This window comes from Molothrus aeneus, chromosome 6 (genome assembly GCF_037042795.1).
Source record: "Molothrus aeneus isolate 106 chromosome 6, BPBGC_Maene_1.0, whole genome shotgun sequence".
Lineage (NCBI taxonomy): Eukaryota > Metazoa > Chordata > Aves > Passeriformes > Icteridae > Molothrus > Molothrus aeneus.
In genome coordinates, this window is record NC_089651.1 from 58,527,376 (window position 1) to 58,541,760 (window position 14,385).

The 14,385-nt window shown below is 39.0% G+C and overlaps 1 protein-coding gene across 1 annotated transcript in view; it reads right to left on the bottom strand.

Annotated features, from left to right (window-relative positions):
• ARID4A (AT-rich interaction domain 4A) overlaps positions 1 to 14,385 on the bottom strand; it is a 49,210-nt gene that overhangs the window by 10,976 nt on the left and 23,849 nt on the right. The window contains exons 12-17 of the mRNA XM_066551504.1: positions 8,008 to 8,080; positions 5,639 to 5,733; positions 5,222 to 5,319; positions 3,613 to 3,841; positions 1,768 to 2,018; positions 266 to 463 (exon numbers count right to left, since the gene is read on the bottom strand). Of these exons, the coding sequence (XP_066407601.1) occupies positions 266 to 463; positions 1,768 to 2,018; positions 3,613 to 3,841; positions 5,222 to 5,319; positions 5,639 to 5,733; positions 8,008 to 8,080 (944 nt within the window). The remainder of the gene's footprint in view (positions 1 to 265; positions 464 to 1,767; positions 2,019 to 3,612; positions 3,842 to 5,221; positions 5,320 to 5,638; positions 5,734 to 8,007; positions 8,081 to 14,385) is intronic.

Sequence of the window (14,385 nt, forward strand, 5' to 3'; positions counted from 1 at the left end):
TAGACACAATAAATATCAGGGAAGGAGTGAGGATTCCTAAGGCAGATGGATACTTGGAAAAATACAAGTATCCAAGACATTTCAATGCAACACCATGAACAAAATCACCAACACTGAAAAGTGAAGAAGTCAGAGCCTGTGATGTTGCTAATACAATATGGAGCCACATCACTGACCATCTCTCACTTTGTTTCCTTAAAAACAAAAATTTCTTTTGCAAATAAGCCTTTGAACAAAGAAAGGAAAGGCAATTTCTTATCCTCACCTTACATTCCAACCGTAGTAATGAACTAAATATAAAACTTCTCCATCATCAATTTCTGTGCTTTTAATACTGGCTTCATAAATTTTTTGAGTCTTTCCACGTCCATATTTTACTTTCACTTTGGTTCCAGTCAGGCAGGGTTCTGTGTCCTCCTCATCCTCTTCACCTTCTGATTCTCCTTTGTTCTCAATTTCTTCCCTGCAGTAAAATGTATTTAAAATGCCCACTAATTAGTAACAATCAGATTTTAAAATTTAGAGAGCAGTCAAGGTAGAAAAAGACTGCAAGAAGAAATTAATTTTCTGTACCCTGTCTTGTCTCTGAAGCTTGATCAGAAACAGGTTTTTTAAATCAAGAACAGAGCTTAGGGAGAATAGGGCTAAGTGCCAAAAATATCCAGAAAGTTTTATTAAAATTTAAACACAATTTATAAAGTGTACAACTACCTCAAAGCTTAAACATTATTTTTTAAATTGATATTTTGATAACACAAAGAGGAATAAAATTTAACTCAGTGTGTGTCTTCTAAATAGCATAGGAAGAAAGAAATAACTTCAGTTTCTGAAATATTTGATTTTGACACATTATTTACTAAAAAAGGTACTTTGACAATTGCCTTAACATGCTACAGTTTATTAACTGCACATGAGGAGTTTGAATTGCTATCACAGTGATCCTCTCACAATACAAACACCATTCCACTGGAAAAAAACTCGATCACAAAAGTGTTCAGCCAAGCTTAGAAGTGTCTGCACAGCTCTTTATTAGATACATCCACCTCTCATTACACCTTTGGCTACTGTTTCAATATTATACTCAAACATATTTTGAAGAGCTACCATCAAACCTATTTTTAGCTATAATTCCTTCCCTACTTAAGGGACAATTTAGCATAATTTACAAGTTACTCTACAAAAAAGTCAGCAAGAGATAAAATACTAAAAAGGACTATGGGTTTGCTTTTAATGAAATAGATCTGTTGGCCTTTAGTGAAAAATCAATTCTCTTGTGGCAAGCAACTCAGAGGACAAGTAACACCCGCCCAGCTTGAAGAAAACTTTGCTGCCTTGATCATCTGACAGTAAAAACAAGGAGCCTGCAGCTTCACCAGCCATCAGCAAACCCTTCAAAGCACAGGAGAACAGGGATTTGCCATTTCTGTTTCCACTGCCCAGAGAAGTGTCCCCAAGCTGCTGCCACCCTCTCACAGCCTGGTCAGCTTGCTGTCTGGAGGTACTGGTGTGATAAAACACCAACACAGCCTTGGCAAATTAAGTGACAGTGAAAAATACAGCCTGGCACTGAGCACAAAAAGATGCTTCCAGAAAGTACAGCAGGCTCTCCAAGCTTGAAATAAAATGTTCCCTTTCCCTGCCTGTCTGAGTGAATAAGGTTTCTGATTTTCACACTTCAGTAAGATCAAGTCTGTGTCCTCCTGCCTGGAGAACAGCTCAATCATGGCACAGAGAAACTCAAAGAAGGTGATACAAGTTAGTGCTTACCTCTCCCTCTGCCTCTCTTCCTCTTCATCTGACTCTTTATCAGAATCCTCCTGTTTTTTAATTTTCTTCTCTTTTTGCTTTGGTGTGCTTTTCTTCCCTAGAGGAGTTTCATTTTCTTTCTTTTCTGCATTCTCAGGTGTTTCCTCTACATCTTTGTTTTCTTTGTTACTGTCTTTTAATTTGTCTTGGGTTTTATCCTCTTCACCATCTTTTTTAGCAGGGGCTGCATCACGGGCAAGTCTTCTTCGTCCCTGGAACAGAAATAAAATCAGTTTAATGACTCCTGTCCCCTGCTTTCTTCATAACCTCTCCAAATCCCAGCAAAAAAGTGAGACATGCAACTCCTGTAAAGAAGAAAGGCTGGAGATGACAAAAAAGTGTAAAATATTCTAAAAGAATAAAATTAAAGCCTTAGGTTTTTCTATCTGCTTCATTTGGAATATCAGGATGAGTTTCTGATTAACTGATGGAGGATTTCAGGACATTTGTTTGGACCTGTAATGTTTGTTACTCTGACAGAAAGGGCCAAAATGTCTTGTTCACCTACAGCAATATCATTATTTGAGTGCTTGTATAGGAATATTGAGGGGAGGCATCTTCAATCCTGACAGCCACCTGTGGACATCAAGGGAAGAAATTTGTCAGCTTTCAAAAAACCCTCAATATCCCATTTTTAAAAGGCACCTCGAGCACTCTCAAGGCAGTTGTTGCTTGGGACTATCTGCAACTGATTCTTAGAGATCTAGCACAGGATTATCATTTGATTTATTAGAAGTCTCTCGATAGGATCATTGCTTTTTAGTCAGAACAAAGAGCCAATTATTAAAAAGACAAAAAATTCTTACATTTTTTATCCTTCTTTTGAGCATTGCCAAAAAGAAAAACAAACTCAAAAATAAATGAACAAACTAAGAACAAAGCTAATGTCATGTCAGGAAGTTCACTGAGCAGCTTGGAACAACCACTTTCATTTAAACAGAAATATAATACATAATAGAAGTCTCAACCTGTGTTTACACCATGTCCTTTCATCTATTAATCTATAAGTCCATATATTTGCTTGAAAAGCTGCTTTGCAAGAAGGACTTCAACAGAATAACATTTTAGTCAAACAGAATCTTTAGAACTTGAACAATTTAAAAGCAGAAATTGTTGTCCTTCAGTAGTCATACTCTATTGAAGAACACAAAATGTTTTTTAACATAATTAAATGAGTGCTGTAGTCATATTCCAACACCTTTATAAAGTACAGTCTGTATTCCTGTATTCCAGCTGTTGGGGCACTGATCTGATCTGTGTAGCTACTAATACAACCCTCACTTCTACAGCATTTAAAGACAAATAAAGCCTAAACTTAATTGTTCCTCCCTCTACTTTTGTCTATGTACTCTAATATTTGAGTGTTTCTTATATTAGAAGAGAAACTGTGGCAAAAACCAGCTCAGAGAAATGGGTTTTCCTTTGATTCTAAGATCCACAGCAGGTTTTTGATATTCCTGTTTCTTGCCAGAAAGCTCCAGGGTCCATGTGCCTGTGGAAACCCTCACCCAGAACCAAGACTGTCCTGCTGTGTTTCACTGTTCTGATGAGAACAGCTCCAAGCCACCCCTGAAGCACAGCACATCCCACTGAGCCTGAGCAAATCCCAGGCATGGTGTGCAATATGAAGGAATAATCAAACTCTGTGTCCAGGTAGAACATAACTGACAATAAACACTCACAGAACTCCACCCTTGTACCAGTGCAACAATTCCACTGTGCACAGGGAAAACTCACTATGGAAACTCTTCACTATACAAAGGGGCTTTGTTAGGGACTAAACACAAATCAGTTCAGACCACTCACCCTTGGGGATCTTAGCTCAATTTCTTCTTTCTCACTTTCACTGCTGGAATAATTTTCTTCTGCTTCTTTTTTAACTTCTGTTGGGGGCATTTTTTGTTCCTCTTTCACACTTTCCTCCATTGGTTCCACGTGTTTCTGTGTCTCTTCTACCACTTTTGGTTCATTGTGATGGACGGTCCTAAACTGAATGTTTGCAGAACGGCAATACTCTTCAAAACCATAAAGATACCTACAGACAAGGAAGGTCCCATTTATATTCCATGGTTTATTTTCCATTTATTGAAGTGCATAAAACCTATTTTCCTGCTCAGTAACTTCAGGAAAATAATAATAAAAAAACCACACAACAACCAAATAAACCCAAATAAAAATATAAAAGCTAGAGAAGATTTTGAAGTGAAGCAACTTTATATCAAATGCTGAAAAAGAATACACAGAGGTGCTTCTCATATATTTAACTTCATTCCCATCCAGTTAAGAATTCATGACAGTAATGCCATGCATGAGCTTGCTCTCTGGAAACTGCCTGTGCACACTCTAATCCAGTTATAGGTGACAGAGGTATGAATTAGCTTATTCCTCAAAGAATTAATATGCAAGTTACAACACACTATCACTGTCACAACACATTTTCATGTGTCCAAACAACATCATCATTATTTCCACTGTAACAGCAACCCCAGTACACATTTACCAATTACTCTTTCCAGGATAAACACTCTTCTCTGTAAAATACAGACCTTAAACATGTGCCCAGTTCAAATCCCACTGGAGAGAGTCTCAATATTGTCATCTTCATAGACATTAACATGAGTTGAGTCATTACTCATCCCTATTTCCCAATTTCCTTAGGTCTGAGTCAAGAGAATCTCACTCTTCCCTTTTACTCAAAAAGCCCAATTGTTTCTTGTCAAACTTCCAGGAGGATAAACAATAAAAAGAATTTTTATTTAGAAAACGAGCTTGGAAAATGTCATTCCTGAAAGGTCTGCAATGCAAAAGTTACAACACAGCTGAAAAGTGAGGGTGAGAAGAAAAAGATTGATGCATTTGGTCAATGTAAGTAATGATTTTACTATTTAAAAACTCTCACATTCACCACAGCAATGCACACAGTTAAGCCCTAATGACATTATTCTACAAATTCTGCAAAGATTTTATGTAAATGTACAATCTAAAACATGTCTTTTTACAGTAAAAACCTTTCACAAAGTTAAAGCAACTGGTATAAAATTCTCCTTAATGCATATGAGATCTAAAGATTAAGGAGTCTGTTAATGTTAACTGCCTTAACTGGCAAAACTGAATCTGCCAAAGCTTAGTTTATAAATTTCAGTGGTGTACTCTGAAACACCATCAGCACAGGAGGAAAGTGAAAGTTTATTGGTAAAAAACGAGCAGAATTCTGATGTATTGGAGCAACAGGAACTTCCAGCCCTGACTCCTCCCTCCTTTCCTCCACATCAGCACTGGAAAGTCCTCAGAATTGTTCATTAACTGAAGAGTATCAAGTGCTGTCTGTACCAAAAACCTCTTGAATATTGCACAAGCTACAATTAGGAAAAAGAAAGGCAAAGTGTTTTCACCACTATCCAGTACTAGAACTTACTTTCTATAAGCAGTTTTTACGTTGTAGGAAGCAGCTGAGTTCAAAATAGGAATGCCAAGGTCCATATAAATTTGCTTCCATACAGCACCACTTTCAATCTTTGGGGGGAAAAAAAAAGAGAAAAAAGGAAGTTTACAGGTTTTGTTAAACAAGAACATTAAGGAATAATATCTAACAGAGCTAAAAGCCAGAGTCTTGTATAACCAATGAACATTTTGGGTTGGAAGGGACCTTCAAAATCATCCAGTTCCAACCCCTTGCCATGGGCAGGGACACCTCCCACTATCCCAGGCTGCTCCAAGCCCTGTCCAAGCTGGCCTGAACACTGCCAGGGATGGGGCAGCCACAGCTTCCCTGGACAACCAATTATAGATATGAATGAACAGACATTTAATTCAGGGAACATTCAGCACTTACATTGTCACACCCACCCTGCTGATAAACCAGCCTAAAAAGTTTGAAGAGGTTAAGGTCCTTGTAGCCCAGAACTGGTGGTTTATTGATAGGAGTACCTGAATCAAATAAAACAGAAACAAGTTATCTCAAAGAACAGCAAGGTGCTTCTTCCATTCCTTTAGCTCACATTTGATTACAAGTATTCTTCTGCATTTTAAAATCTGCATTTAATAGATTAAGGTATGTTCCCAAGTCAGTAAATTCCAATGACCGGTTAAGGCTTCACCCTGTTTTGAATGCATCATTATCTCTGGGTGGTTTATCAGCCTCCCAGGTTTATTAACAACCCCCATCCACCTGGCTGCATCCCACTGCTGCTCTCGTGAGCAGGGAGGACAGCCAGAACTGCAGGAAGCTCCAGAGAACACCTGAGGAATGCTGGAATAGAGCAGTGTGTGAAGAGATTCACTAAAAGCACCGTGGGCTGAAAGGAACGAGGAAGAAGCAGAGATGCTGGATTAGGAAGAGACACTCAGGCAAATTGTCAGAATGTGGAAAAGCACAAGGACCTGACAGGACATGAATATTTGGGGCAGTTCCAGGGAAAAGAAAGAACTCAGATCAGCTGAGTGGCAGTGACAAACAGAACAGTAATTATCTGCAGAAGGAGAAACCAAAAGTGACTTAGGGCAAGTGGCTGCATACGTAGACAATAATCCTCCCAGCAAGGAAGAATGCCAAACCTCCTCCCTGCTGCTTTGTATCTTCCCTCATCTCCATGCAATTATATTTGGAATCATTAAAATAATTTTATAGGACTTTGGGAATACTGTCATGATTCCATGAATCAAAACATTTATACTGAGAGAAGAGAATGTAGAACAAATCTGCTGGGAATAGAAATCTTGCTAAAAGGATGGAGAAGGAAAATAAAAAGCAAACAGGCAAGGGGAAAGTCCCAGGCCTGAAGAAGTCCTGCACACACTGCTCAATCCACAGACTGGCTTGAAAAATATTTCATGGACTGAGTCTTCACTTTCAGCATACAAATGCTTTCTTCTTCTGCCTTCACAAGCTCCTGACAGCCCTACCTGTTTTGTAGTCTGTGAGTGTTTAGGAAAGAGAATGAGAAGGCAAGAAAACAGGAAAGTGGAAAGAATCAGGCTACATGAAAGAAACATTCTGGATTAGCCCAGCAGCAGAATGATTTCTTTTCCTTCCCCCAACTTAGCTTTTTATTCCCCTAAGGCAGCTTATTCTCCAGAAACACTGGTTATATACACAGGAGGCCTTCCAAACTATATTGGATGAGCTCCAGAACACTTTGCTATAATAAATGCTCAATTTCTAAACCTATGATAACTGGTAATATTGAACAGCTTTTGGATTGTGCTTTTATGATTCTGTGCTCTAGAACACACCTCCTTAGAACAGACCCTCTTTTACAAAGGCAGCTTGATTTCCCCATTAATTTTAACAACCTCCCACCCTCAAAAAAGAAAGGGGCAAATATTCAGACTCTGCAAGTACTTCAGGTTTCACCCTTAGCTCTGGTCATTTTAAATTCAATTACATCAATATTTGCTGCACTCTGTGCTGCCATGGAAATATCATTCAGGTAGCTGCTGTCAAGAGAAAAGAAAGATGAAAAGAAAAGGGAAAAGGGCAGTAGTTACACCTATAATCTACCTCCACACCAAGGCTACTGCAGGATGAAAATGGTAGTTGAAATATAGGACTGAAATGGTGACTTCATGAGTAAAATTTATCAAACCAATATACTCTAAAAGACAAAATTCTGCAGGCTTGAATATAGATTTTTAGAAAGGAGCATAAAAGCTTCCATTTTCATGTCAGTCTCATCACAACTGCACATGCCTTATGCAAGAGCAGCTCTCCCAAGTCAGCAGGTACATCCTGCTCCCTGTGCAGAGCACGTGCACTTCTAATACTGCTCTGAAACCAAGAGTTCAACTATTCCAATTTATTATGTCTCACTTAATTCTGTAAAGACAGATGTTTAAAACACACTATTTTATTGTTCTAGCTACAGGATAAAATAGAATCTTTTGTCTCTTCAGGTATCCCTGCTCCATTTGTGCACAGAGATTAGAGGATGGCACATCTCCATTCTGTGCAGGGTGGATTTCACCATCCATGGACAGACTCCACAGCTTCCAGCCTGGGATTAACAGCAGCAGAGCTCTCAGCCATGGCTGTCACAAACAGAAATTAACCACGGGCTTATTTAACAGGCGTTGGGAACATAACAAAGGCTTTGTGAAAGCAAAACAAAACCCAAACACCTCAGGGAGGATTTGAGTTCCCTTTGAGCGCTGTGCCATTAAAGAAGTGGACTGGACATAAAGAAGAAGAAAATTCAGTGTTACCTCTGTCTTCCATAAACTTGTAAAGCTGTTGGAGGAAGTTGTCCCTCTCTTCAGGATCAAGCTCTTCCTCAGGCTGTGAAAATAAATGCAGTCATAAATGAAAACAGCAAATATGCAAAGTAACCATTTATTTGTACAAAAGCCTAAGAGCAAGAACTAAACCCAAACCACTTCCCATTTGGCCCTGAACCCATGTAATGGTGAAACATGCAGAAAACAAAATTTACTCAAGAAGACTGAAGTGGTACCTCAGGAGGAAAAGAAGAAAATGCAGGTCAGGGAAAGCATCAGTCCATGACAGAATGAATGAGTGACCCTCAAAATGACAACTCTGCTACACACAGCATACCTGCCTAACACAGAAGAGGGCTGGTATTTACAAGACTCAAAGAATTCACAGGAATTCCAGGTTTGTTTGGTTTTTGTTTTTGTTTTTTTTTTTTGTTAAGTTCTTTCTGTTTGTTTGGGGCTTTTTTGTTTAACTCATTTTCCTTATCCCAGCTTTAGCTCAGATTGCAGATCAATTCTTTCTCCAACAGTACCTGTTGGAGATACTCCAGACAGTATTTGTTTTGTAATTAAGTTCCAATGCTTGATTTCAGCTTATATTGGGAAACACCTTTAAAGTCACTTCTATAATTTATTATTATTATCAATTCCTTAGTTTAACCTTTACAACTCAAAGCCTCAAAAAGATAAACACTCTGAGATAAATTTATGGCAAGTAATCCACAGCATGAAATAAAGATATTCCTTTTATTCCAGTGAAAATTATTTAAAATACAGTAAATTTATAGGAGGGGTTGGAAGGGACAGGGAGAGGAAATAATGTCTACGTATCTTCATGGAATTTTGAGATTCTAGCACAGACCAAAAAAAAAAACCACCAAAAAAAAAAACCCAAAGCCTTTTCCCTGCAATGCTTTCTGCATGCCACCTTCTTCCTGCCAGCCTGGCAGTTTGCACAAGGCAGGCTGCAGCTGTCTTGAAGGAAAGACGTAGAGTACGTGTCAAAAAATCTTATCATTACATTATTAAAAATAACAGGAAAGTGACAAGCAGTTCCAGAAGGAAACCAGAACAACAATTTAGATTTCAGTCATCTCTGCATTCTGTAAACTTGAAGCTTCAAGGCAAGGAGATAGGCAGGGAAATGGGGATGTACATGCTAATGCCTTACTAACCAGCAAGCAATCTGCCCAGCATCAGAATGAATCCCAGCCCTGCCTGCTTCACTGAATTCTGAGCTTCTAAACCCAACAGGGCTCAGCTACAATCAGGCAGAGACAATATCTGTGTCTTACTTCACTAATTTTTCTTCTGGAATAATTGGAGGAAATTAAATGTGTAATCACAACGCTGTACAGCATCAGTTACCATTTGCTGAGCACATCACAGGGATTATATAAGGAGAAACAGTTATCTATAGAATTAGCATGCTCTTCCAGGTTATCAAGTGAAGTATTGCTATAGAAACCACAGCTTTTTTCTCTCCATCCAGACTGCAAAATAACTTCAAGATCGAGAAATTTCTACCATCTACTGTAATGTTTACTGGCTGAAGGCAATACAGCTCAAACTGTGCAAACTAAATACATCTAATAACAGTAAACATCCAGAAATACTTCTGAATAGTTGAATTAAAGCCATTTCTTCTGTGTGGGCACAAAGCCAAAGCAGAACTGTGGGTCAGAACAGCAGAAATGCACATTAAAACAGCAATCTTGCAGCCAGAATTTAGCCCTTCCACTGAGACTGAGTGGAAGAAATGCAGATGAAGAAAAGCAAAAAGGGAAGATGAAAAGTGTTATAGGGTGGGGGCATAAAACCTGGCTGCAATAAGCATCCACCTGTGTGAGACATCCCCAAGGCTGCATCTGCTGCTCTCTGTTGATGGTGTATGAGCTCCTTGACAGAGGGAGGCTGAACTGTGCCTGGTCCTGATGCCAGAACAGGCACCAGATCCTTCTGAGAAGTCCCCTGAGTAAGTTCTGAGTGGCTGCCACCACAGAACACAGCTTGGATGAGCTGCTCTTTTGCTTCTGGCCAAAATGAGAAAGACCAAGCCTTCCTGGATATGCTTACTGCAACATGAGGACGAGATGCCATTTTTTTACCAGGGTTATCTGTTTGGAACTGGACATTAAAGAATTCCAAAGAGTGTTTGCTGTTCTCAGAGAGTTTTACTATAAATATATCAGCTGTCATAACATTACAGAATGGGTTGGGGTGGAATGGACCTTAAAGACCCAGTCCCACCCCCCCTGCCATGGGGGTTCATCTAAGCTGCTGTAAATCTGCACCCAAATCAAGGAAACACCTGAGAAATGTTGATGCCAGAACCTGTGATCACCATCAGAGGGAAAATGGAGAGCTGCAATTGCCAGCACTGCTTTCCAGCAGGGACCAGGATGACAGTGCTGCTCTCCAAAACTCACTGCCACTATCCAGATATTTGTGCCCATTTTAGACTTGGGCATAAATAAATTCACAGTGATAATTGTTTAAAACCAGTTACTGAAGAGAGCTCTGTCTCTCCATTTCATTTTTTCTTATAGAGATGTTGCAAAAAGGGGGAGACTATAGCCAAAGGTAAGTCCAAGTGAGAGGCAAAACAACATGAAAATTTTAAGCTGCAAGAGTTCAAAGCTGAGACCTTTCTGCTGCTCATCCAATACCCACAGCTAAATGCAACATGAGAAAAACTTTCTAGTTTCAGGATGAGAGGCTGAATTTCATTTCAATGAAACTAAATAAAAATCTCTAAGATGCCCCTTTTCTAATTTAAAGATTGAAATTTTATGGGTTTGAGATTTTTTTTCTCCTTTCTGACAAGCAGGCCACATTTGTTAGGGAACACTGGAAATAGCAAAACAATAAAATTGACCATGAATGTTATCTTTTTATCTTTGTATAATGGACATGTTCCTTTCCCAACTCCATTTCTTATGGTCTTCCAAACAACATTAACAGCATTCATGTATTTTCTAAAACTATCTGGTAAGCACCAGCAACATGAGGCACACAGAAACGTGTAGAACACTTGTAACTGGTTTTGAGTCACCCAATTCACCGTGAGCTTTGCCTCTGTCCTTAGCATGATTTTCAACAAGAATGTGGCTCTGTTATCCTGACTCATCATTTACTCTACAGAAAGATGTGAAAGCTTCTGTGGGTGCCAACCTTTAGAGCTGAGTGGGAGCACAAAGGATGAAATAGTTTCTTCTACAAAAGCAAGAATGAATCTCTACCTCCAAGCACGTACACGCTGAACTCAGGCAATCCAAGGTGGAGCTACCAGGGACAGATCTTTCTTTTATGTTATAAATAGACTGACAAGACCATAAATGCTTCTGTGAAAGAAATGCAGGTGAAGAGGAAGAGCAGCATACACAGGATTTGGAGTTCAGAGGAAGAGATGATCAAGACAAGCTGCCAGAATTACAGAAAATGTAATTTTGTTGCTTCACAGTACTTCAATGAGATTTCATCACTTGCACATTTGCTTTCTAACGCCGAGCTTGAAAACTAATTAAGGAAATGACAAGAATTAAACTGATTGCAACAAGTTAACAGCTTTAAACCACGTGGAGATGAGCATGGTCTTAAAATGTTAATTTATACCAACAAGAAACCAGAAATTCCACAAACCAACAATGACTCACTCCAGAGCTGTGCCTCAGTTTGCAACTTCCCTTGGAGTGACATTCTGAGAATGCCTCTCAGCATAAAACTGTGAGCAAGGAAGGCTTTAAAGAACATTTGTGCATGGCATGATGCAGGCTGTGCTTCACAGTAGCCAGAACTCCTACAAATGCACACATGCATGAGAAGGAGGATTAGCTAATCAATGTTTAGCTATTTTTAAAGGCTATTCTGTGCATTACACATCACAGCTGCTTGGGGGGGTTTATATATACAAATCACAGAATCTTAGGTTGGTTTGGATTGGAAGGGATCTAAAAAAACATCTTGTTCCATCCCCTGCCATGGGCAGGGACATCTTCCACTATCCCAGGCTGCTCCAAGCCTCATCCAACCTGGCCTTGGACAGCCCCAAGGATGGGGCAGCCACAGCTTCTCTGGGCAGCCTGTGCCAGGGCCTCACCATCTTCACAGGAAATAATTTTTTTCTTAGTATCTAATAAACCACTTCTTTCTGGATATCACCCTTCATTAACTTTGAAAATACTCTTTTCCTGTATTGAACTTCCAGAGTCAGCTATTTCAATGTTATTTTAAAATACAAATAGGCTGCAACAGACATGGCAATTTGGGTATGATTTTATGTGATCTCCCACAGCTAGAGAGAGCAAAGCCTACACAGGGAACAAGAATTATTTTGAAGCAAAATGTAAATATTTTAATAGTTGACTACTGATTATTTGTAGAAACTTCAAGCCTCCTAAAACAGATCATGGATTTCTTATAATCCTTCCTTTATGGACTTAATGTTAATAAAATATATGGAAATAGCTTATCATGAGAACTGAAATCTTTGCTTATTTGCAGAATAGGAACATTGGAAAATGCCTCTGGCATCTTCCCTTTTCAACAATGTAAAGCAACTGTGACTGATTTTTTTGATGCCGTTGTGATGCAAGAACCTTAAAAAGGTGAAATGAATGCACCCCATTAAACATGCCCCACGTGCATCCTCCAGGTGACTGTCAGAAACAAGCCTTGAAGAAAATCCCTCTTAGCAAACACCTGGAGGTGCCACAAATCTTCCCTCAACGAGCCATGGAGACGTGGAATTTTTTTCTGAAGAAATTCCTGGCCTTTCCTCTGGTCTTCAGTGAATGTATCTGTGGAGAAGGTGTACTGAGAAGATATTTGAAATAACTTAAGCTCTTCATTCTAATGGAATCAGAATGGCTCACAGGGAGACAGAGCCAAACCCAAATATTGCTTACACATCCCCTTGTAAAACAGGGAGTATTTCAATGTTTAAGCTTGAGAAACAAATGTGATGGACCACAGTGGATTCCACAGCTTCTCCTACCAGCACATTTTCCTGTCTGGAATCCTTTGCTTCACTACTTGATGTTTAGATCAGATTCTTCTTCCCTGACAGAACAGCTTCGAGACAAGCAAATACAGTAGTAGATACAACTTGTTCTGAATAAAAATCAGGTAATGTTCAATATTCCAAAAGCTTTTGTTTCTATGTGGAGATACTGGAGTTAAGATTTTCCCTTTCCTTTTAGCTGCAGTACAAAGACTGCCAAATGTACCCTCCAAACACAGTTGACTATCTTCCTCTGACATGTTGAAAAATGGCTAAGAAGGAAAAGCAATATTCAGATTTTTATGTGGATTCAAATTAATTGAATGATTCTTTTAATTTTCATTCAATAAAGAATTTATTTTTATACTACCTCAGGATTTTTTTCACTTTTTATTAAAAGTGCTATTAAAATTTTAATTGCTAACGGAAAATAATCCTGAGTTGCACCATGTATCACCAAAATTTCAGCAATTTGAACATGCTGAGTAGCTCTGTGTAATGCAATCCCTGTTAGAGTCCATGACAAGCAATTTCCACATTGTCCTCCTTCCCAGTCAACTCTGGACCACACAAGTCACTCACCAGGGGTGAGGAGGAGGAGCACCAAACCAACCCCATGTTTGCTCCCCCTCCTTAGCTTAAAAAATGCCATGTAAAGCCTGGAAACGTGGTGGTACCAATTCCACCACCTCTTAAAGATGTCACAAAAGGCAACACACTTAGAAAGATAGTTTCTGTCAAAATAAAGTTGCAGATTTTTAAGCTAGCTACTGGAAAAATGGCAGGATCTAATATCACCAGCTACAGCAGATTTCTCTGCTCCATTATAAATATATATATTTATCATTATACAAGATCCTACTTCAGAAAAACAGGATCCTTTCCATTCCAGAATTAGACTTTTCTGACTGACTTTATCCTGTGATTATATATTAAGTAGGTCTGTGTCCATTTGATTATTTAATGATGGCCTATCATGGCTGGGCAGCAGCTGGAGAGGCCTTGTCAGCAAAGCTGCTGTGCAGACCAAAAGATGGGAATGGGGGGAAATAAAAAGGTATTTCTAATAATCTCACTCCCATCTCTAATAATATAACCAATTACAGTTCTAAAACAAAAACCCCACTGAGAATATTCTGGGAGAGGATGGACAGAAGCATTTTTTGACCTTGATTAATAAAAGGAAGCACTCTATAAAATGTAAAATTTCACTAATTCCACAGCTGTATTCAAAGACAGGCAAAAAAAAACCCCAAATCACTCACTTATCGAATCTCTCTGCAGCCAGTATTACTGCCTTTCTAGGGGAAAAAACCAGAAATTCCTGAAATTCCCTAAATGTTGTCTGTAGCAATATCTAGCACGGC